Raw genomic sequence first — 23,752 nt, forward strand, 5'->3', positions numbered from 1 at the left:
CATTTCTAAAATGTTTGTAGTCTGCAATAGGGTTTAAGATTATCTGACTGCAGTCCTAGCTGTTAAATAATGAAGGAGAACTAGGTAATCACTTTATCAACTTGGTTTTGTTTTAATGCCACATGTTATCTCCAAACTTATTTGCTTTTTTTGTAGTGTGCTTATTTCATATGCTGAGGCAGCGTTATTTCATTTCCAGTTCTCAGTTGTCTGCTGATGCTTTGCTATGACACACAAATACATAGGTTGAATTTTTCAGTGGAATCAAAGAGACCCTCTAGAAACTGTCTCGCAATTCCATAGATTGTGTTAGAAACTTCTAATTGGTTTTCATATCATATAAAGTACAAAGTTAGCTAAAACTCTTGAAAAAATGGATTAGATTATAACTCGATATTGTTGTTTATAAACTAAAGTCTGTTTTTTTTTCTCTTGCTCCACTTCATTTCTCCCATGTACCCTTCACTATGATACATGAACTACTCTTCTGTGGTGGGTTGGATTAACCGTATGAAGTTACTATTAATTCCTGTGAAAAATGTAATCATGTAATAGAAGAAAACTAATACAATTAGTATGTTTACAGCTTAATTTATTTTTAAGCCAAGTTTTAGGTTGTCATTCTTTAAATACTATTCTGCTATATTTGCCTTTAGAAGCCTCTGTTTGAGTAGAATTACTCATTTCTTTCCTTTTTTTTTTTTTTTTTTTTTTTTAAGAATTTTTAATCTCTGCAAGAGATTTATCAGTGGAAGTTACTCTTATTCCTCACATTATTTTTAGAAGATTGGTACTTGGTGCATGAAATGAAATCCTGGTGTCTGCCACAAATTAACAGCAAACAGACTGAGCTCTAGGGCATTAAAAAGTCGTTATCTTTAGCTGTTGCATTTCAGCAGCAGTTCAGCTCTGGAACTCAATAGAGAAATCTAATTTCATTAGGTGGTGATGTCATCGCTATTGTTGCAGGAGCCTATTTTAAGACTGTGGCAAGTTTCATGTAGAAATGACAAACAGTAATAACAATCACAAGTAGTCTATAAGCAAAGAAACAAGCTTCACTTGTTAAGCTCCTGCTGTGGTATATTGTCACTCCTGGACTTAGATAATACCAGTAAGTACAGCAAATGGGGTTTGAACTCTGTCTGCCTTTATACTCTGTGAGCATCTTGTATACTGCACCAATTTTGTTTCTGTTTTTCTTTTCATCTGTGTTTAGTGTTTTAATAGTTTCTCCACAGAGCTCTTATCCAGTGGAGTTGACTCTGGAAATTTTGAGTGAGGAACTAGCAATTTAGAGAGGTTAAAAGTGTGCTGGAACCAAAGCTATCAATCCTGTGATACTGATACTACACTTGACAGATAGATTCTGCGTGGGGGCAGAGAGAGCTGTGCTCTTAGAGGAGCAGAAAGTGGACAGGCAGCCTGTTGGGAAAGGGCAGGTGAAGCTCTGATCTGTTTGCTAGGGCTGCAGGAGAGTGTTGCAGGGAACCCAGGTTGATGGTGCAGCTGAAGGCAGGGACAACTGCATGTTTCAGAGTTCCTTGTGCAGTGTTCCTCCTCCTCCTCCTCTCTTAGAGCTTACACCTCTCTGCAGTACATGTGCATGGAAGCCATCAATTGTAAATTCATGGCCAGGTGCTGATGCTGTGGTAGAGCCCTTGTGCATAACTTCCAGCTGCAGTATGTGAAGACACTCATTGAGCAAGTGAAGCAGTTCGAGGGTAAGAGAGAAGAAATATATGGTATTTGTGATGAAAATCAGCAGCATTAGAACAACACCTATCCAAACATCAAAATATGTTTATTTCTCTTCGTTTTACCTACTTGAAAATAATATGTATATTTCAGATGTGTGGTACATTCATAGTAGAATTATAGAATAGAATCATAAAATGCTTTTGGTTAGAAGGGACCTTTAAAGATCACCCAATTCCAACCCCCTGCCATGGGCAGGGACACCTCCCACAGACCAGGTTGCCTGAAGCCCCATCCAGCCTGGTCTTGAACACCTCCAGGGATGGGGCATCCACAGCTTCCCTGGGCAACCTGTGGCAGGGCCTCACCACCCTCTGAGTGAAGAATTTCCTCCTTAGAGCTAGTCGAAATCTACTTTTTTTTCTAATTCAAACCTGTTACTTCTCTTTTGTGAGGTATGATGCAAGAATTAGTTTGAAAAAACAGGAAAAAACAGGATTTGGATGTCTTGTGTTCTGTCAGTTCTTTGTTATTGTTGTGGTCTCTGGGACTGTCGTTAGATGGAGTCATGAGAGCGGCTAGCTTTGCTTCAGTCTCAGGCTGAGCAGATTCATCCTTTCATCCTGCTGAATTACAGATGCTCAGCACCGGGCTGTTTACATACTACTTCCTCAGTGTGTAGGGGGCAAGTTCATAGTGACGATAGTGCAGGAAGAAGTTTTAATTCAGGCAGGACTGTTTTAAACAGATTTGAGGCATCTGGTGAATCTATACTGTTAAGTGCTGTGTTTAATAGTGTCATCAATGGTATTGAGTCCAGGATTAAGACACTTAAAATTTTATGTTTGCAAGAATGGGTGTACATGTGCACTTCATGCCTGAGCTCCACTGATACCAATGGGGATTGAGTCAGGCCAGCCTGGGGAGTGATTCAGGTTATGCTAATGTAGGCACCTAGTACCTGCTTTCACAGCTTCCAGTGCCCTAACAGGACCTTAATGTAAGCATTAAGAGTTTATGGACAAATGTAGTTGTCTTCATCTTGAGCTGAATCCTACCCTACTGCTTGGAGTTACCTTGGCTTCCTGTACCACAGCGTTACAAGCAGAAAGCTGAGACCTGCAGAGGAGAGTAGGATTTGATGAACAACCCTGGTGTTTGTGGTGAGTGAGGGAAGATGATCTTCCACTGTACTGGATGATGAACATGCAGCGTGTTTTATCCATGCCATGAAGTATCCTGAACCTGGAAGGACTTGGAGTGTTATGTCAGCTAGGAGGGCTGTGCTACACTAGTAAGTGGTGTGAGTATCACCCCAGTTGTAAGCATTTCAGGTCCTCTTTTCTGGAAATGAGTCTCATTTTACTGTAAGGGTTTCCTATCCCACATTTAGTAGTATTTTTTACTCAGCCAAGGACTGGTTTGTCCTGTATTGATTATTATTGATGTTATGTGGAGGCACTGTTCACAGTCCTTCACGCTGATTCTGCTCCAGAAAGCTTGCTGTTAAAGATTATAATTGTCAATGACAGGATGATAAATGTACAGGTAGGGTGGCATGGGAACAAGGTTAGGGATGAAGAGTTCTGCACATGTATTTGTAACCTCAGGAACACGGAAATAGCTGATTTACAACGTGTTTCCACATATGTTTATAAATGACCATTGATTTTTAAAAGGTGATATACTCTTTTTGAGCCCTGAAATCCTTTCTTTTCTACTGAGATCCTGAAAATCTCTTTTGAGATCTTACAAGTTTTTATCACATGTAGGAAAAAAAGTGGATACACCAGAGCAGCGTGTGCACAGATGTGCATGCTAGAACTCTGTAAATGTCATCACACTTGCATAATAAAGTTGTGCTTATTACAGAACATCTGTGTCTGTGTTGAAAAGACTTGTTCAGTGGTTTCTTGGTGGTCATTTGGTATAGCATTAAATGTGTAAATAGAGGGAGTATTTGCTTTCAGGACGTGGAGTAATACATTAAGTACAAGTCTGAGGAGATGTATTTGAAGGTACAGAACTGATTCCTTGGGTTGTCTTGGCTCTAAATCGTGAGCAGATTGAGCCCTCTGGAAACCACTAGGATTAGGATTTTGCCTTTTTATTATAGTCTTCTTGTGCTCTTTCATTGAACTGTAGTCCCAGTACAGAGCTAACAGTACAAATTACACAGTATCAGGAAAAGAAGATGAGAGATTTGGTGCATGTGGGGCATGCTCTGCTCTGGTGTAGGTGGATGCAGCTCCCAGTATGTCAGTGTAGGACTGCCCATGGATGTAAGGGAAGACATACGACTGAAAGGATGGAAAATATTGCAGAGAAGGCTAAGTCAATAGAAGAAATGAAATGGAGACTAACAGCATTAGCCTCCTGCTTTCTGTGTCCTAAAATAATTTAAGCTAAGACCTAGGGAGGCCATTTATTAAAGATTTAAAATGGCATGTTTGAAAAATTGAATAAACTGGATGTTGAGAACTTGACTAACACTCTGTCTCAGGATTCACAGGAGGACGTTGAGGTCATATGCTGGGGTTGAGTAGGTATTTTTCAGAAAGGACGATGTTATAACTGTAGTGGAAGAGAGAGGGAAGCAGTAGTAATGCAACTGATCCATTGTACTGTAGGTAAACATTCAGCCTGAGCTGGGAGAAGTACTGCTATCTTGTTCCATGGATACAATCTCCTTGTGGTTATCAGGACAGTTAACAGCAAGGTGAGACCTCAGAAGGAAAAGAACGCAGTACTCTGTTTTTTGAAATAATTGAGGTCTAGGAAATGAATGCTTAAAAACTAAGAGGAATAAATAATACAAGAATAAATCTAAATACTATATATAATGTATATGGATATAAATAATATAATAATAGGATGATAGAGGAATAAATAATGCATTGCATGGATCAAATATTGAATACAATTTTTGAAGAAAGAGAACCTAGAATTATATTAAATATCTGATTAGTGTCATTGTAGTGTCTAGATAGATAAGCAAGCTTAGCATGAGCTGGTATGGTTTAACTTAAATCTGATCTGGGTGAGGCCTGGTGCGTGTGTTAGAGACTTTTGAGGTAGGCAGTAGTGAAGTAATATTTCATCATCGTGATCATTGCACTCATTTTCTGGAGCATGGCTAGAGACCATGATAGTGGATGTAAATATCAGGTTACATAAGATAAATTTCCTATGACATAGGTTGGGAAAGGTAATCCTACTCTCTGCCCCTAAATATTCAGAATATTCCTAAATTCCAAATTTTGTAAGTTCGTATGGGTTTTGCAGTCAATGAAAGATGCTGGAAGTTATTGATTGATTCCCTGAGTCCCACATAGGCCAACAGGCTCTCATCTCTGCACTGTGTTGTTCAAGCTCTGTGTGTGGGCTTTAAACCTCTCTGCTGTCTTTGAAGTAGAAATTCTTTTTCATCTGTTTTACACGCGGGAAACTGCTGTGTAGGCTAATAATGTGTGTTTTCTCTCTGAAAATTCAGTAAATAATGTCAGAGAATGGAAAAATATTCCATGTTGCACTTCTTTGAGTTTTAGAGTATGTTTCATCTAAGGTAGTCTATTAACATCAAATACAAATTGCATCGGAGACGAAGCTTAGAAAAAACCTGTTGTTCCCCACTGTAGCAGTGAAATTCTTATTGACATTGTCCTTACGGTCCCCTTGCTCTACTTCTGTTTTGCCTTTGGATCAGTACTTATTTGATAGCCCAGTCGTTCACCTCCTTTCCCCTGCACTTTTGGGAGGTACATTACTGCAGCACTGAAAGGTAGCACAGACTTCTCGTTCCCTGAGGAGTTAAGAAAAACATACTTTCTTCCCTTTTACTTTCATGCTGGATTCTTTTCTCTTTTTTTGTGTGTGTTTGTTTAGCTGTATTTTATACCAGAGGAACAATGTTTGTGATGTGGGTGTTGTTTTGCTTTGATGTTTAGCCATCCTTGAAAGCTGTTTACTGCTTCATGTGCTCCCTCGTCATGAACACTCTTAAATAACCTGGCATCATGACAAGATATTTAAATCCACGAGTAGGTATTATTAGCTGTTTGTGTTTCTTTCAAGTTTTTGGTGTATATATAGAGAGACACTTCTTCCACACTACAAAGAAAGAAGGTAGAAGTTGTGTAAGATCAAAGCATCCACTCTCTTTATTTTTGAATGTAATCCCTGGGTGATGCACCATGGGCTAGCAGGAAATTTGATCTTTATTGACTCAGCCACCTAAGAGAAAGAAGTAAATAGGTTAAAAAGAAAAAAAAAAAAAAAAAGAAATTGGAAATAGCTCCCGTGGAGCAAAGCTGTCATGAAGCGGATTGATTCAGCAGTGACAGAGTTACTTTATTGACTGTGAGTCCTTAGTAAATTAAAAAGCGGGCTGAATGCGTTAATCTTTTGTGTGTGTGTGTGTGTGACAGTGACAACTGAGAATGCTCTGTCAGGATAAAGACACATATAGGAGTGTGGGGATGTTATCTGCTTCAGTCAGTAATAGGCTTTTCAGAGATAAGAACGGGGTTCTTCAAAACCCTTCTGGGTTAAATGCTCTCTACTGTACAATAGACAAAGACCAGAAGTACTTTGGCTTGGTTTTTAAGCCTTCAGGTGCAGGTATTATAGATGAAGGCATAAAACATTAACGCAGAAATTGCACTAATTTTTCTTCAAATGTTCACAGTGGGTTCCTTAAATTTGATTCTCTTTCTGAACTGCAGTGTCTAATTTGTTAAGAGAAAATTGCAGAATTTCCGTATTCTTCAGCTAAGGATATCTGTCTGCTTCATAAACAGAAAGCAGTTTTGAATTTGGATTTTTGACTCTTCCCATTACAGCTAATTGCTTAATGTCATTGCTCATTTGCAAATAAATTAATCCTTTATTTATATTTTGCCCCAAATCATCATTGCTTGACATAAGGGTGAAATACATTTAGAAGGGGAACAGCCACACACTGTGAGATAATAACACAGAAACTTTTCCTACACAGGAGAGTAGGGAGCAGGGCCAGAGCTGGGATCCTTTGCTGGTGAGGATTAGATTTGCCAGATACTTCATACAGCCTGAAATGTAAATCCCCACATGAAAATGTGAAAGGGGCCAAGGTCCTCTTACAGGTCCTGGAGAGAGATGGGAACTGGAAGTGTAGGAGACCCTACAGAACGGGCAAGCACTAGCTCCTGGAGAAAATGTAACTCTTGAATGTCATCTGCAAGAACTGGGCTTTGTTGCTACTACCAGATAGCGGGACAGAGGGGTAACTAAGCCTCCAAAGAAAGAATCTGGACAGTGTCTCTTTTTCAGTTTATTCTGCTACGCTCCTGAAGAACCCAGTCTCATGCTCCTTACACCTGTCCCTGAGCAGCAGCTGGACAGAGAAGCAAAAGAGGCTGAGGTGTCCTCTCATCCCTTTAATCCAACCACTTCTCTCTTCACTTCTTCTCATGCCTTTCCCCTCCTTGCTGTTCTTGATCAGTCATCCTCTGGTTTCTTTACCTTACCAGAGTGCTACTTTTCACAGAGGCATGTGCCTAGCCATGCTTTGTGTGGCGCAGCCACCCTGTTAGATCTGTGAAGCTTCTTTACCTGGAAGAAATTGCAATGTGCAAGGGAAGGAGTATATTAGAAAGTGGCTGCCATTCATTTTTTTGTGTAGCTGTTGAAATGTTTCATAGTAATTAATCAGAGCTCACAGGTAGGCTGTATTCCTGTTTTTCCGTGTTTCCTTTACCCTTTCTGTCCCACTGTTCGTCATGCTGATTTCTTTTCTCAAATTTTATGTAGTTCATCAGGAGCAGAAGCTGGTGCTCTATGTAGGTGGTATTAAAGCATAAATATTTTTTTCCCTAAAAATGTAAATGGCATTGTAGTTTGCTCCAGTGTGCACAACAATAAATAGCAATAGTTGCAAGTGGTAATTTATAGTGTTTAAAACAGTCTTGTTTTATTGTCTGTCTTTTTTTTTTTTTTTTGTGCTGAATGACTAATCATTGCACCATTGTTTTCTTTTGATTAATGCATCTGTATGCAGAAGCAAAACTGCTTAATTTGTTTCAATCTGGTGTAGCGTAGTAAGTCTGCTTTTAAATAGCATCCTTAGTAGGTTACAAATCAGGTGGCACCACTTTTCATGGTGTTTGTTCTCAGTGTAGTTAGAACCATGACTTGAATGATTTTTGACCACTGTTTTTTTTATCGTTAAGTCTTAATCATTTGGCATGCTTAAAGGACCTGTTCCTTGTTCTTCACAGCAGGATTTTCTCTCATTTGGGAAGTTTTGTAAAGCTGAAAGCATTACCTCAGTATATTGGCATGGGTAGAAGCCAGGTGGCACGTAAGAAAAGGCTGCTCTGGTAGTTGGCATCTTAGTCAGGATCTTGGGAGACTCCTTGTCCTTTTTGTGCTGCAGAGCTCTAAGAACGTGGACAGGTTGGAAATGATTTGTCTGCCCTAATACTTGTTCTTTAAATGTTATGTATCTACCCTGAGTTAATTGTCTCAGCTCAATCTGCTGAGAATAAATGGGCATTTCTAGAGGGCTTGGGGTCATCCCACATCACTTAGCTGCATTTTAGACTATGATGAATTGCCGTGCGGAGATACTTTTCTCTCTCTGCATAAACCTTACAAAAAGGCAGTAGCTGACTGCCTTATCCAAGTTACACATCTGGGCTAGCAAATGACCCCTCTCCTTAGGCAGCTGCCTTTAGTTGTAAGGTAATCATCTCTTCCTACATCACAGGTATGTATAAAGATTAAACAGAGCTCCCATGATCTTGCAAATGAAGTTGTTATTGTGAAAATAAACTATTTATTTTAGTATCTCAATTGTATTATATATAAGATAATGTATATAAAAAATTTTGTGACAGCCTTAGATTTCTGAACACACTGCTGAAAGGAAGAGATCTGAAGGATGCAGGATAGAAACCTAGAGGCTTTTGTTCCTCTAGGACATATGTAGCTGTTTTGTGGCAATATTCTGATTAACACAATGAGGAGACAAACAAAGCTTGAGACTTGGAAATGCCTGGCATGTCTGTAATGCTCTGTAAGTCGTACTCATTGCTGGTGGTCGTTTTTGTTTCTTTTTAGATTGTGATGGATTTCAAACACCCTGATGGCCACACAGTGGCAGTTTTGCTGCCCCGATGCAGTTTATTGGTGATGTCTGGAGAATCCAGATACCTGTGGACACACGGGTATGTGCAAGAGCCCTTGCATGCTGATAATAGGAGGAGAAAGTATATTATTCATTTGCTTTGATAATGTATTAAATGTTATTATTCATTTGCTATGATAATGTATTAAATAATGTATTATCTGTATCTAAAATGACTCTGTATTTAAAATTACTCTGAAAGAAACCAAGAGGTTTTAAGATAACTATACACATTCTCTCCTCTGTCTAGATTCTGCTCAGGTTAAATTGAAGAAAAAAAAAAAGGGAATTTTAGGAAGCTAGTTGTCAGTCCACAAGGTCACAAAGGGAAGTCCTCCTGGGCTCTTTCCCATTGATTTAGGACCACTTTAACTACTGATAAGGCTGCAGTATAGTGAACATGTTTGGGATCTTAGGAAAAGAGATTTCTTTAAAGGTGTCTTGAGGCTTTGCTTATTGTAGAGTTTCAATAAGATTTTTAAATCGTGCACCACTGGGAAATACTTACAATAGGAGCACTGAAATTGACAAAGAAAGCTAAAAACTTGGTGAGGATTGAGAGTGACAGTAGTGTACTTCAGAGGAATAATGTGTAAACCCTTGTATTGGACAAAAATGCCCATGATAAATGTTTCTTCCTTTGTTTGACCCAAGCAGTCACTGGTTACAGCAGTGAATTGGAGAGACTAATTACATTGTGTAAATTAAACATCAAATCCTTTTATTGGCAGACTTTCTGCCTTTTAATTTTACTGGTTAATTTGTATTATGAAAAAGGGTGAATATGAACTCCCCAATGATGCTTACATTGTTCATTTTTATAGAGCACTTACACTACCTGTATATTCCCTCATTAAATTAAATAATTGTAAAAAGAAGCTGGCACTCCTGACATGCATTATTATAGAATCATAGAATCACAGAGTCATTAAGGTTGGAGAAGTCCTCCAAGATCACCTGGTCCAACCATCCCCCTACCACCACTGTCACCCACTAACCCATGTCCCCAAGCACCACGTCCAACCTCTCCTTGAACACCCCCAGGGACGGTGACTCCACCACCTCCCTGGGCAACCCATCCCAATGCCTGACTGCTCTTTCCTAGAAGGAACGTCTCCTCATTTCCAACCTGAAAGAAGTCCAGGGCAATGAAGTCCAGCATTATAGACTTCTTACTCTGTTCTGTCAAATACTGTCAGTCTTTTTTGGAAGGGTTGTCTACAAATCTGAGAACATAGTTGCTTCCATGTCAGTGATGTTGCTGGCCTGGGGACCAGGAGGTGGCCCAGGGGAGCTGGCAGGGCGTCTCCAGCCCTGGGACTTTCTACCCATATATTCTCATTCCTGGTGCTTGTCTGCCTTCCTTAAAAATAGTTTTTCTGTACGATAAATATTTTTAAAAGCAGTAGTGGGTCAAGATGCTCAACTGAGGTAGATGGGTAATGGAATCTCTTTATTTCAGAATGGGTAACGCTTTTTATGTTTTTCTTTTATCTTTTTTCTTATTTTTTTTTCTGATGTTGCAACAATAGGTACTTCAGATATTTCTCTCAACTTCACCTGGTGCACTTTGTTACTTAATGGGCATCATCTGAAACCAAGGAGAACAGAGATAATAGGGTGGGCTTGCACAGTTTGCCAGTAAAGAGAAAGTTTTCCTTCATGCTAGTGAAATACGCCGTTGCAATTAATGAGATGAATAATCCAGCAAACAAGTGTAGTTAATTCACTTGCATACATAACATCAACATGTATTTAAGATCGTTTGTGATGCCTTTTATCTATTCCCCAGAAATCAAATTAGAGAGCAAAAGGTTCATTTTTGGAATCATTCTGGAAATGTATTCACTTTGTTTGTTTGGGAGCCAAGAGAACTAGAGATTTTATTTTAATTAACCCTGTTAACAAAAGGTGCACAGGAAAAGGATTTTTACAGCATTTTATTGTTGACATTGAGAATATTGTTATCAGTCCAGCCTTTATCTAGCATTCTTTCTTGTAGCATGGACAAAAGGAGAAAGCATGTAGATTGGAACCACAGAGCCCAGAAAAAGAAGACTTATATCTGAAAATATTCACAGCATTCACAGCTTATTGCTGCAGATTCAAAAATACTTTATGTAAAGAGAAAATCAAATAGCAAATCTGCAAACTTGGGATTTGAAGTTCTGCTGTCAAGGGAATCTTGGCCATCATTAGCTGGTTATTTCATCATAGTTGTAATAACTGCCATGGACAAGGCAGTTTTCTTATTAGATCCCATGCTTCCCATGGCTGTCTCTGGGAGATTTCTACTAGGTCTGCCCTGTGTTGTCTTTGTGCAAGATCTTCATGGACCATCAGTGATTTCCAGACAGGAAGGACCTGTGCTCTTTCTCTGTGATGGGACTAATGATTGGCTTCCCTGCGGTAGGAAAGGTGACATACAACAAAGTACTGTCCCGCTGATCAGGCTGCCTTCTTGGCATTCACATCATTCTGCTGCTTGGTTAAGCACAGGCACTGATCAGTAGTTTCGTGTGACCTGCAAACAAGTTCCAGTAGCAATAAGAGTTGAGACTGTTCTGCTTTATTGAAAAATATCAGAGACTTTTCCCCTTGCTTCTAGTTCAGCTTATGAGGGTTAAACACAGCTAACCAATATGGAAGTCAGTTTTATACTGAGAGTTTTTCCTTTTGGGAATCAAGGACTTTGAAGTCAGCAGCTCTGAAGAGGCTTCACTGAGGCCAATTCCTTAGAGATGTTCTCTTTTTTTTTTTTTTTCCTTGGGAAAATTTCTGCATTTGTCTCCTTGATGACTAAGTTCAGGAAAGGGAAATGTATCAGTGACAGTAGCAGCTTTGAAGTACCAAGCTATTTCCCTAAAGAGTTTTGATTTTCTTCAAAGAATATCTACTTTATCCCATGTGCAAGTGATAGGAAGCCACATGTGGGTGCAGCTGTATCTCTTATCTCATGTTGTGTTTCCCAATTTACTTTCTCATTTTCCTCGTCAATTTTAAGAGATCTACTGTAGAGCTATTCAAAATTCTACATTGTGGTGCTTTTTGCGATGTAAATCTCTTCATAAAATTGTTTGAAACTTTTTTCACCTCCAAAAAATGTTCCAAGTTGCTTTCATTTTATGAATTTTATGCTTCCAAAAATGTTTTTGTTTTCCATTAAAATCTGTGTCAAAGCCAGAAGTAGCTTACGAAGCTCTGTTCTCCGTTCACTTGATTGATAGATTCTGGTTAAGAAAGATGAACAGCAGAGCTGCACCCTTCAGGCATTTTTGCAGATCTCTGAAGTGCTAGTCTTTGCATCTTCTGCAGTCAATAAATGGAAAAGCAATTCTGTTGCAAAGCAGGCTTTGTGAAAAGGCTCATTTGTAACAAGAACCTTCAATCTGCCAGTTTAGAGCTGGTCAATACTATTCTAAGTCCATAGCCTCCATTTTTTCTAGTGTATTTTATCTTTAATGAATATATTTCAGATAAAGGCCTAAAAAATAATCGAACTTGTGGAGGGAAAAGAAGTAAGGAAAGGGAAATATAGTTCCTTTCAATTAAATAACACTTTAATTAACATCATTAGTTTACGTGTCAGCACTTCTTTTTTTGTTCTCTGAAATTGAATAAGCTGAAAATAGAAGCAGCAGTACATTAAATGGCATGTTGTAATCACACTTGTCAGAGCATTTAAGAATTGCCTTGTTATAAAGATGGATTGCTTATTTTTTTCTGATGCAAATTGAATTATTAGTTGATTTTGTGTTACTTTGTTTTAGGATTACACCCAGAAAATATGATATCATTCAAGCTTCTGAGCTGGGACAGAAAGTTGGAACGATCACTGCTGATGTTGGAGATTTAACACTAAATCAAAGGAAAACAAGGACATCGTTTACATTCAGGAAAGTGAGGAGAAGCCCTTGCAACTGCAGTAAGTGTCTTGAGGTGATCTCCCAGTCAAAACTGTTATTTGCATATCATCAATATGTAAGCACATTTCTTGAGCAAATTGGTTTATGCCTTTAGATAATTTTGGCAGTCCTGGGAGTTGTTCCTAAACACTACGGGGTTAGCCATGCAGTATGGTTTGAATTAGTTGTATCTGTGTGGTTGCTGGAGTTTTAGTATACAGGAAGGTAATTTTCTAACACTGGAGTCAGATGATTAATACAGAATTTTGTGTTTTTCTGGGACCTTAAGTGCTGGAAGAATGTAATATAACAGAAGTAGCTACTATTCTTCAGTTCTGGGTATTTGAAGTGGACTGTAGTTTTGTGGAAATAAGTACATTAGAGTGGGAAAAGCAGTCAGATCTGCAATGATAGAACCATGTAAGTGCCTTAGGGCAGTACAGATAATAATTGTTTGATTGCTCAGTTGTTATGTGGAACCTGAAGTCCAGTTGTGCCCTCAGAACAGCATTTCATGGGAATTTCAGAGGCAGAATTGCAATGGCATGGTCTCTGATGCTAGGGGCACTGTCTCAGTTTTGAAAACACAAACCTTGTTAATAGAGTAGGATGAGTGATCACTGTAGACAGCCTCTGGTACACATGGGCAGGTTGCTTGCTGTAAAATCAAACGGTGCTGCAGTTTGACCTGTGTTTCAGTTCTTAAAAGGTAAAGGAAGGAATGAAACACTTGTTGCAATTTAATATTTCACTTTTATTTTTGTTTTGTTTTGCTAAGTAAGTTTAATTAATGTGAAATGACTTTGTTTAAAAAAAGATGTTCTTGTTTGCATATCTGTTGGTACATCTAGTTTACCCATCTGTCTGTGACAGCCAGAAAGGACAGCAAAGACAGGTACAACCATCGTTTCCCCACAATGAGATGGAAGCCTCGGAGCTGGAGCAGGAATATGTCCACAAGGTGTATGAAGAGATTGCCACACACTTCAGCAGTACCAGGCATAGCCCGTGGCCCCAAATTGTGGAGTTTCTCAGGTCACTACCAGAAGGGTCAGTAGTCGCTGATGTTGGTTGTGGAAATGGGAAATATCTGGGCATCAACAAGGATCTGTACATGGTAAGTAGTAGCCAAAGTCATTTGTTTTCATTAGTACTAGCATTTATTCTGTTGTGCAGTTGTACTATGTTGGAGCTTCAACTGCAGGAGGAGTGCCAAGAACAGAAAGCTGTTGCCTGATCCAAGATCAATTACCAATTGTGTTAGGCTTCCTGATCCATTTGCGATGTGTGTTAACCTTTCAAAAAAATTTTTGCTTTGCAAGTCAGAATATGTTAAGAAAAAAAATTGTGATGGGTGCAGTTGATTGAAAATTTGTAATGCATGTTATTGTTTTTTTGTTATTGTTATTAAGTAAGATTATTAAAGGGAAAATAGTTGGGCAATTTGAATTCTTCCAAGAAGTGGCTGATATGTGGGAAATGCAGTGTACAGGTTGCTGAGGTCTCCATGGACATTCCTTGTTTTAATACATCTTCAGTTCCCTTTGGCCTGATGGCATGGCTCATTTGTGAATGATACCATGGTTGGCCTTCCCACTTGAATCTGTGCATAGTCCCGGTAAATATACCAACATAAAATGCGTGCGGGAGTTTCAACTTCAGCACATGTTTCTATAATTTCTCTCTCACTCTTTTCTTCACTTTTCAGTCGTCCTGATGTTATTGTTCCTGTGTTCTCATCACCTTCCCTCTCGCACAGTCTGTGCTTAGCTCAGTTTTACTTCTCTCCCTTCCTATTATGGGATCATGAAGCACATACAAATATGGACCAACAGACTGTTTTACTGCAAATGTTTCAAAGACTTTCTTGCAGGGTCAAACTTTTTGTTGTTCCTTTTACCCAAAGCAAAACTTCGAGAGGTGTACATTAAGCTGTCCCCTGTTCCAGAACTGATTCTTTCATGAAACACTTAAAAATCCATCAGGCTTGAAAGATTCTATGCAAGGCAAAACATTCATTATCAATAATAAAAGTCAGACTTGTTTGTCTGTTGCAAAAGAGAAACGAGAGTTTCTGTACTGCTATTTATATTCAGCTATAAGACATAAGTTGTTATTTACAGCCCTGTCTGTATTTGTAATGCATTTATTTTCATTACAGCTCTTATAAGATAGAGGAAAAAAAAAAAAAAAAAGCAACTGATTTATAAGTAGGCATGTTTGTGCCTGACTGCAGTAGCCTGAAAATAATTATTAATGTTCAATACATTTCAGTCTTCTGCTCCCAACTAATCGCTTTCCTGTAAGAAAAATCAGCAAACCTAACTAGAGGGGAAAAAGGTTTTCCAGGGCTTCGTGTAAGTCACCTGGTGCTAGAATGAATTTGAGAAATTGCTGCTGTATAGGTTTCTGGTAGGCTTTTAAAGTGAAGTCTCAGTGAGGTTCGGAAATTCCCAGGACCAGGCTGTGTTCTGGAGCCCACTGTTAACCAACAGAGAGGGAAAGAAGGATCATGCCTCTGCTGGCAGTCAGCTGAATGCCAGCCCTGCCCTTCTGTTCCCTTGGGTATTAACTCATCTCCTACATGCCTGCAGAAGTCCCGAAAGTGGAAAGTGAGAGTGAAAGAGAGGAAAGTTTTAAAGCAGTTGAGACAGTTGAAAATAAGCATCTGGAGATGGTTTCCTCCAGCTGGCCACTTACCATGGGTTAGGCATGGATCTGAGGCTGAGGGGGTGCTTCATGCTTTATATACCAGGTGCATTGTTGGGCTAACAGGACGGTCTCTAGATACAGGGCACCCATTTCCTCCCTCGCTTACTCCTTGTAGCTCGTGAGCATAAAGTCAAGGCGGAAACTTACTCATCTGCATCCTTCCTTCACAGGATTGCTGTGCCTCTTGGTAAGTTTTTATGCACAGTGCATTGGAGCTCTGAATCTAGTTGGGAAAGGAGAAAAACAGGACAGCCATGCAGCTTGGAAATGTTTTTCTCAGAAATACTGAAAATTAGGCAGAGGGACCTGAGACAAGCACTTTCTGAGGTAAAGTGATGTACTTGAAAGGTTACTGTACATTTTTAGACAGGATGCTTCCAAGTAGCAGCTCTAACGGTGGGTCACAGCTAAGGTATCTCTCTTGATGTTTTAATCTTCAGGCAGTGCCTGAAAATGTCTTTGCCGTGGCCTGAGCAGTTGAATTTGCTTCAGTTTCTTTGGATGATTACATAGAGCCTTACCTACCCGGGTATCATTGTGTTACAACGAAATGCACGCGAGTCCAGCTGTGCTCAGTGAAAATGACAGCACTGCAACAGCTGCATTGTTCTGACACAGTCAAGGAACAGCAAATTCGTGACAAGCACAAGTTCAGGTTAAGAATGTTTGAGAGAGAGAATCTGTGTCTGATGTAGTTAGGGCAGAGACTGGAGAAAATCTGACTTCTAGTTTCAGATTACTTTTGTTTCTCTGTCTCCCCCAGCTATGTTTATATTGGAAGGAATGCAAATAGAGATGTCTACAGGTTTTTTGTTTGTTTTCCTACCTAACCTCATTTGGGGGGATTGATTACTTTAACACTATATATGTAAGCGTTTTCAAGCTTAATTTTCATATGTATAAGCAGCACTTTTATTTTTATGGAACACAGTATTTCAGCCTTTCCTGTTCCCCCATCACCACAAGGGTTTCCTTCCAGAGCCTGTTGACATCATCGCAGTGTATCTCATCCATTTTGATGAGCTGTAGCTCTGTCTCCCAGTGTCCAAGCAGGTGTGGTGATGTGTAAATCACCACAGAAATGTGCAGCATTCCTGTGGGGCTAGTGTGAGTGGAAGCCATTGAAGCCTTTCAGTTTTGTGGTTAACACTTGCAGTTGAACTAAAACTGGTGGGAAAACCAGTAATAACTGACCGTGCATTGGGTAGCTGTTTTTCTTATATAAAAAGAAATGACTCGACTTGCCAGAATACTGATGCTAGGAAGAAAAATGATGACAACACAGGAGCCTAAAGGGTTTGTTTTAATACAGACATTCCTATTTCTGCGTTGCATGTCATTCAGAGGCACTCAGTAATGTTGTCTGTATTTCATGTGACCTTGTAAATCACCCCATGGCAGTGAGATGCGTATCTTCCTTTATTTTTCCCCCCTGCATTATTGTCCCAACCTGTTACCAGCTGGAACTGTAAGTACACGTAAGTTCGATTTTGTGAGGGTGTGCGGAAGAGGGACTGTGAAGATCAGCTGCATTAATGTTGCGTACTTGTGAGTGGTTTTTAGTTGCAATGGATCCATGCTGCTTGAGAACAGATTTCTATCTGAAGGCCTTAGTAGTGAGGAAGGACAAAACTATCTGGCCAAGGTATACGTAGAGCCAGGTCACTGTATATTTCAGTGATTGCAGGGTGAGGCAGAGGAACCTTTCCTGCCCTTTTCTCTCACTGAATTAGGAGTCGTTAAACTGATGGGAGTTCGGGGCTCAAAAGGAACTGGACAAGAGCAAGACAAAACCAGAATGAGCACTGACTTGCTCAACTTGGCTCTGTTGCTGTGTAATTGAGGAATGAGCTTCCCGGTTTAGTCCCAGCAGTTTCCATAGGCACCCTGACTGCATGCGATGGAAAAACAAAGCACCGCGTGAAGAGAACGCTGAAGGCCTGGCAGACCAACTGGAGCAAGGAGATTTGTCTTCCTTGCCGTGTCTGCGCTGGTGTTTCTTCCTGTGTGTGTGCATGTGTGCTGGAATGTAATTTGGTTCCTTGAGGCTCTGACGCTATTAGTTATAGCTGAGGTGTTCCTCCGGGGAGCCACATAATTGCATTTGGTAGTTGCATTTCAGAATTAGATGTGGTTTTCTTCATCAGTTTCTAATGTGCTGAATCAATCAGGTTCCCAGATACTTAAATGAGCTAATGCAACCAGGTAGAGTTAGTAATAATGAGATAACATAGAAAGAAAATATATAATGGTGGGCACCACTGACCTGTCTTTACCTATCTTTATTTAAGCCTGTAAGATTTACCTTTTGCAGATTTGCAGTACCGTTACAAAGCAAGCTATTTATTTAGTGTCTTATGGCCCCTAATGATCAATTCCAAACAACTGCATTAACAAGATTTTATAAAATTTAGTTTAACAACTCCTAGCTGAAATGGGGTAGGTGAAGTTGCCTGAGAACCTGAAGGATTGGGATGGGATTTCTGCCTGTCTTATCCCTTTCCGAGGAACCCAGTGCAGAGCTGCTGGAAACTCAGACAAATCACAGGTTTTACATGTCTTTCTCCCTTCCCTTCTCCCCATCTTTTATCTTAGTCTTTTTTGATGCTTCTTTAATTTGTCTAAAGGTTTGATAATACACATTTCCTGGCTTAAAACAGGAGTTGGATGTAGATGGTTTTATCCAGATAAAATGAAAATCAGTGGCAGATATACCTGTTTAAAAAAAAAAAAAGTGTACCATGAGCCTCAACAAATAGGTGTCAGTGGCCACTCTGACTCTGGAGCTCCTGTGATCACAAAAACAGACAAACAAACAAACAAAAAACAGTGAAGAAGTTTGTACGTGCCTGACAAAAAGGCAGGGATGTAGGGAATGGCTGCCTGGAGTAAAATTGATGAATCCTGAGAAGCAGACATCCTCTGGGGGAACACTGAGAGGAGCAGAGCAGCTTGCTTGGAGGTGGACTGGCTAAGAGCTGGGTTCAGCTGAACAGTCAGCCATGCTGTTGGGGATACATGTAAGAAATTGCATGGCTGAAGCAAGCAGTTTGATCTGGAAAACTTTGAGAAAAGTGTAAGAAATATTAGAGAAGACTCAAAGATAACGAGAAATAGGGAACCTTAAAATGTATACAGCTTGGTTCATCAAGGAATATGCTAGATAAAGATTTTCTTCTTTTTGGACACCGAGCTAATAGCACTTTCTCTACCTTTCTACGTGGTTCTAGGAGAGCTTAGCAAGGACAGTATCCTGTGCTAAACTTCAACATCAGAAATACAAACTGGCGAAAATTAAAGCATTCCAGTTTCATTTTAAGATTTTTTAAATGATTTGTGTTTAACTGGAGAAAGAAAAAAAAAAAAAAAACAAAACTATTTTGAATCAAAACATTTCTTTGGACTATTTTCTGTAAATGAAGCTTCATCACATCAAAGCTTCCACTTGCTTCAGAACTAGAAATCTGTTAGTAACAGGACTGGAAGAAGCTTAGTTTGAGGTCTCTGTCTCTTGCTGTAAATGTTTTCTTATGGGATGTCCGTCTTGTTTTGGAAAATGCCCCATATGTTAAAAATCATAGAGCCAGTTTCTACCTATAAGCTGGCACTACACTGCTGAAGTTAGCTGCTTTTTGCTAGGTTAATGGTTTCAAAGAGACTGAAACCAACAGATACTGGTTTTGAATGAATGCGTTTCTTGTAAGCTACAAAATGCAGGAATGTGGTGATTAGAAGTCTTGTTAAAATATCATGGGGAGGTTATTGAATAAGGATGCTAAGTTTGGTTAGCTCCAGAACCAGGCAGGTTTGTGGTGACTCCCCAACTTCAGTATTTATGCATATGTATGTAGCACCTATTATAAGGTAAGCATTAAAACCAGTTTAAAGGTAAGCCTAATATACCTGTTTCAGAGCAGCTGTGCATCCAAATTGATCCATTTCAAGGCTTCAATTTTCCTTGCAAAATGGAATCTTTTTGCTTGGATGTAGATCCACTTTAACCAGTATGACATTACAAGGAAGCCTGACTTCGTAATTATTTGATGTAATTTAGATGCAAATGAGGACTTCACATTCTGGCAGTCGTGCCTTTGTTCTTGTTCTCAGTTCACTGAATTTCATCAACATACAACGTAGTCCTTTTCAAGGTCATTTTAGGAGGGGAGGATCGAACTTCACTCTCCAGCCTGTTTTTACTGTGGTAGTGTAGTGCCCGAGCAATTCTTTCTGGGAAAGCCTGTGGAAGTTGCAAATGCTCTTCCTTCTTTTTTGGTTTGCATCAAATTGGACCCTTTGAGCTTTATTAAGTACCCCATGCTAATGTCTTAATTGCAAAAGTAGTTGAAGGCACTGGTAATGAGGTGTGGAATCACCAGCATGCAGGTTGTCAGCTAAGCCTGCCTCTTGATGAGAGTAATTTAAAGATACTTCAGTTGGTTTCCAGCATGAAATGGTGGGGATTTATGTGTACTTCCAAGTAGACAAGAGTTCCCTCTTTTATTCACTTTATGCTTCAGTAAATTCTGAGAAGAGGCCAAGAAATAAATGGGAAGGAAGCAATACTTGGATTGATCTTGATCTTTTCAGGTCCATTCAGAGCTAATTGGCAGGATGATATGTACATAACCATAGTGCTGGCTTTCTGGAAAATGATCCTGGGTAGTCAGACTGGCATTTCCACAACAGTTTAATTTACTTTGGACCAAAAGTCAGGGGCATCAGTAGACAGAAGCTCACTTGGAAGCTTTCAGGAAATCTGACTGGGACAGAATCATGTTTTTCCTCAAAGTTGTGATGGTAGGTGGAAAGCTAAAATAAACTGAACTGATAAAATGAGAAGTTATGTTGGAAAATAGATTTATCATTGCAAATAGACTAATCATTGCAAAAGAGATTTTGAATTTTAGCAATGCTGTTGTCTCTACTGGGTTGATTAACCAGAGCAGTTTGCTATTCTTGTGCATCAAGGACAGTTTAGTATTCTTTTTGCATCAAACAAAATAAACACTGTCAGAATTACTTATATAGGAACCTGAATCTGTGCTCTGGTATTTGCTTGTTGCTAATCATTGAAAATCAAAATAAACGTAATATTCTGATGCAGGCTGAGTTTGATATATATGGCTTGGTAGTGGGGCTTTGGTTTGAGTAGTGAATGTTTGTGGCTGACATGCAAACGAGTGGTACATGCCTCACGCTGTCTCCTCTTACAGAAGAGCGTTGACTAGTTTGGATTTATTATTTTTATGCAAATGTAAAAAAAAAAAAAAAATTTCTAGACGCTTTTTCCTACTATCTTTGACTTAAACACTGGGTAAGATTCAAAGGGCAAAAGAAACATTTAATGACGTGTTCTGAAATGCTTCCTGGGGATCATTTTGTTTGGACTGTACAGGGACATTGAAAATTTTGTTGTGCTGAATAGGAAAGCTTAATCTTTTGTGCATTTTGGTGCTGAGGTTGAAAAGGACTGTACCTGAACACTTTCTTACACTGAAATGACAAAACCTGGATGATTAATGAAGCTGTGTGACATGCCTTAGAGATGCCACCGAAGTCGACACTTTGGTGTTTATACTTGTAGATTCAGCATTTGTGAGTTCAGAATTCGGCTGCTTAAAATGTCATCGGATTACAAGTAGCAATTGAAAGGAGACAACGATACCGAGGTTAGGTTGGGTCATCTCTTCCGTTACTATTTTCTGGCTCCTATGCTATTTTTGTGACCAGTTTTGAGAAATGTTAGGCTGAAAGCTGTTCTGTCGTATGCTGGTTCAAAATCAAGGTGCTATAATGAGCTGTCTAATAGCCCATCTGTTATCTTTCAGTTTTAAGTAAACACTTTTTTTCTTTCTTTTTTGTCCGTACCCAGGAATCATATTTGCTGCTTATTTGACACTTTTCTCATGCTCACTTGCTTTTTTGTTTTGAACTAAAATGTGTTACCTTGCTAGGAGACTGTGATGACTCCATTAGTGTAAGCATCGAGTGAAAATCATTTTCCAGTCTTGTAATTGTCCTCTTAGGAAAAGCTTAATGAAACGCTTTCTGTTACAGATTGGCTGTGATCGCAGCAAAAACCTTGTGGATATTTGTGGAGAAAAAAATTTCCAGGCTTTTGTGGGCGATGCCCTGTCAGTGCCAATGCGAAGTGGTTCCTGTGACGCCTGCATCTCTATCGCCGTCATTCACCATTTCTCAACAGCAGTAAGTCGCCCCCCTGTGCTCCGCTGTACTGCTGTATGGCTGTGCACAGCTATTAATGGTATAAAAATCTGCTGGTTTGGGCTCATGGGAGCACAAGGGAAGAACAAGTGGGGTGAAATTGAAGACTAGCGTTTGCTATTAATTCAAATAAGCTGTTGTCTGAGCAGAGTTAAGCTGTTACAGTGCTGCTGCCTTTGAGACATTCTCTTTACATTCTCCCTGTCAGGTGCATTTGCTCCACCTGGCACTTGGATCTCTGGGTGTTTGTGTTTCATTTTGTTCTGCTTAAAATTAATGACTCTGGGGAAGGGGTTTTGCTTTGGGAATCAGCAGATACGTTACTTCCTAGCCCAGATCTTGAACAGATCTCATCGTTTTTCCTATGTGCCTTCATTCTTCATCTACAAAGAACAACAGGGAGACTGGTCATTTGTCTGCCTTCTGTCTGGGTTGTGTAAGCTTCTCCTGTTTAGCCTGGAGAAGAGGAGGCTCAGGGGAGACCTTATAGCTCTCTACAATGATCTTAAAGGAGGTTGTAGTGCGATGGAGGTCAGTTTCTTCTCCTAAGCACTGTGATAAGACAGAAGGAAGTGGCCACAAATTGCACTAGGGGAAATTTAGGTTGGTTACTAGGAAAAATTTCTGCACGGAAGGGGTTGTGAAGCATTGGAACAAGCTGCCCAGGGAAGTTGTTTAGTCACCATCCATGGAGGTCTTAAAGAAATGTGTAGATGTAGTGCTTAGGGACTTGGTTTAACGGTGGACTTGGCGGTACTAGGTTAAAGGTTGGACCAGATGATCTTAGAGGTCTTTTCCAACCCAAATGATTCTGTGATTCTAAGAGTTATTTACCAGTGCTTGGCCATTAGTGGATTATGGTGCTCTGTACCCACGCATGTCAGGCAGAAATGGACGTTGCCCAAAATGCAGAGTGGAAAAAATTCCTCTGGTCTTCATTGCATCAGGGGGTGAGCAGACGGACGGCAGTAAGCAGGACGTGCTGCCAGGTCTGTTATTATGTCTGTTTATATACTAACTTCCCACTTCTGCTTTTCTGTTGTAGGAAAGGAGGCTGGCAGCTCTCCGTGAACTAGCCCGGCTTCTGAGACCTGGGGGAACAGCACTCATTTATGTCTGGGCAATGGAACAAGAATACAAGAACCAGAAGTCTAAATACCTTAAGGAAAAGCACAGCAATAAAGACAAGGAGGAGGAAATCAGTTCTGGCATGGCCCAGAGACTGCCTGGTGATCAGATGCCTGAGAGCAGCAGCCAAGACTCAGCGTGTACTGACCAGCTCCTCGACAACTCCAAGGACAAAGGCTGTGGTGCAAAGCCAGTGGCGGACTGCAGACTGCCCGTTCACACCAACCGAACCTCCTTTCACTCTCAGGATTTGCTGGTTCCCTGGCACCTGAAAGGTGGCACTAAAAAGAGAGGGGAAAGTGGTGAGACTGTGTTGTTTCCAGCTGGCTCTAAGGAATCGCAAGGACCCAGCCCTGTTTTCCACCGCTATTACCACGTCTTCTGCGAAGGCGAGCTGGAAGCAGCGTGCAGATCCCTGGATGGTGTGAGGGTTCAGAAGAGTTACTATGATCAGGGAAACTGGTGTGTGGTTCTAGAAAAGTTGTAGTCCTTGGTATTTCCTCCATTACCTGTTTTTTTTCTGGAAGTACTTTTAATGCAGGCTATACCTATTACCTCTTTTAAAATAACAGAATAAAAGGTTGTTTACTGAATTAGTAACTATCACTGTGTGCCTGTGTTAACTAAATAAGGACCAAATTCAGATATTACCTCCGTGGAGTGTTTATTTCACTTCTGTGAATTACAGGGAAGAGAATGCAATGAGTAAAATACTGGCCATGGAAGTCAGTAAGGCCACGGTTGAGCTTTTAAAGACAAAAGGCCTGGTTCTTCATTCTCTTACGCCAGTTTATGCTGATATTGCTGTAGTGGCCTTGTGGTGTGGTGCCAGCTTAGGTGGCCCTGAAAAATTCAGGAAAAAGATTAAATTAAGGGCAGAAGCAGTGCAAATTTTCTGCAGGGTAGTTTCAACCCA

General features: G+C 40.0%; 1 protein-coding gene across 2 annotated transcripts in view; it reads left to right on the forward strand.

Annotated features, from left to right (window-relative positions):
- ALKBH8 (alkB homolog 8, tRNA methyltransferase) overlaps positions 1–23,372 on the forward strand; it is a 47,905-nt gene extending 24,533 nt beyond the window's left edge. For both annotated transcript variants that reach the window (XM_032196992.1, XM_032197001.1), the window contains exons 8-12: positions 8,800–8,906; positions 12,637–12,791; positions 13,623–13,888; positions 21,541–21,690; positions 22,754–23,372. In XM_032196992.1, coding sequence (XP_032052883.1) covers positions 8,800–8,906; positions 12,637–12,791; positions 13,623–13,888; positions 21,541–21,690; positions 22,754–23,323 — 1,248 coding nt within the window. In that variant the 3' untranslated portion in view covers positions 23,324–23,372. The remainder of the gene's footprint in view (positions 1–8,799; positions 8,907–12,636; positions 12,792–13,622; positions 13,889–21,540; positions 21,691–22,753) is intronic.
- The last annotated feature ends 380 nt before the right edge of the window (positions 23,373–23,752 follow it).

Source organism: Aythya fuligula, chromosome 1 (assembly GCF_009819795.1).
Source record: "Aythya fuligula isolate bAytFul2 chromosome 1, bAytFul2.pri, whole genome shotgun sequence".
In the NCBI taxonomy this organism is placed as follows: domain Eukaryota; kingdom Metazoa; phylum Chordata; class Aves; order Anseriformes; family Anatidae; genus Aythya; species Aythya fuligula.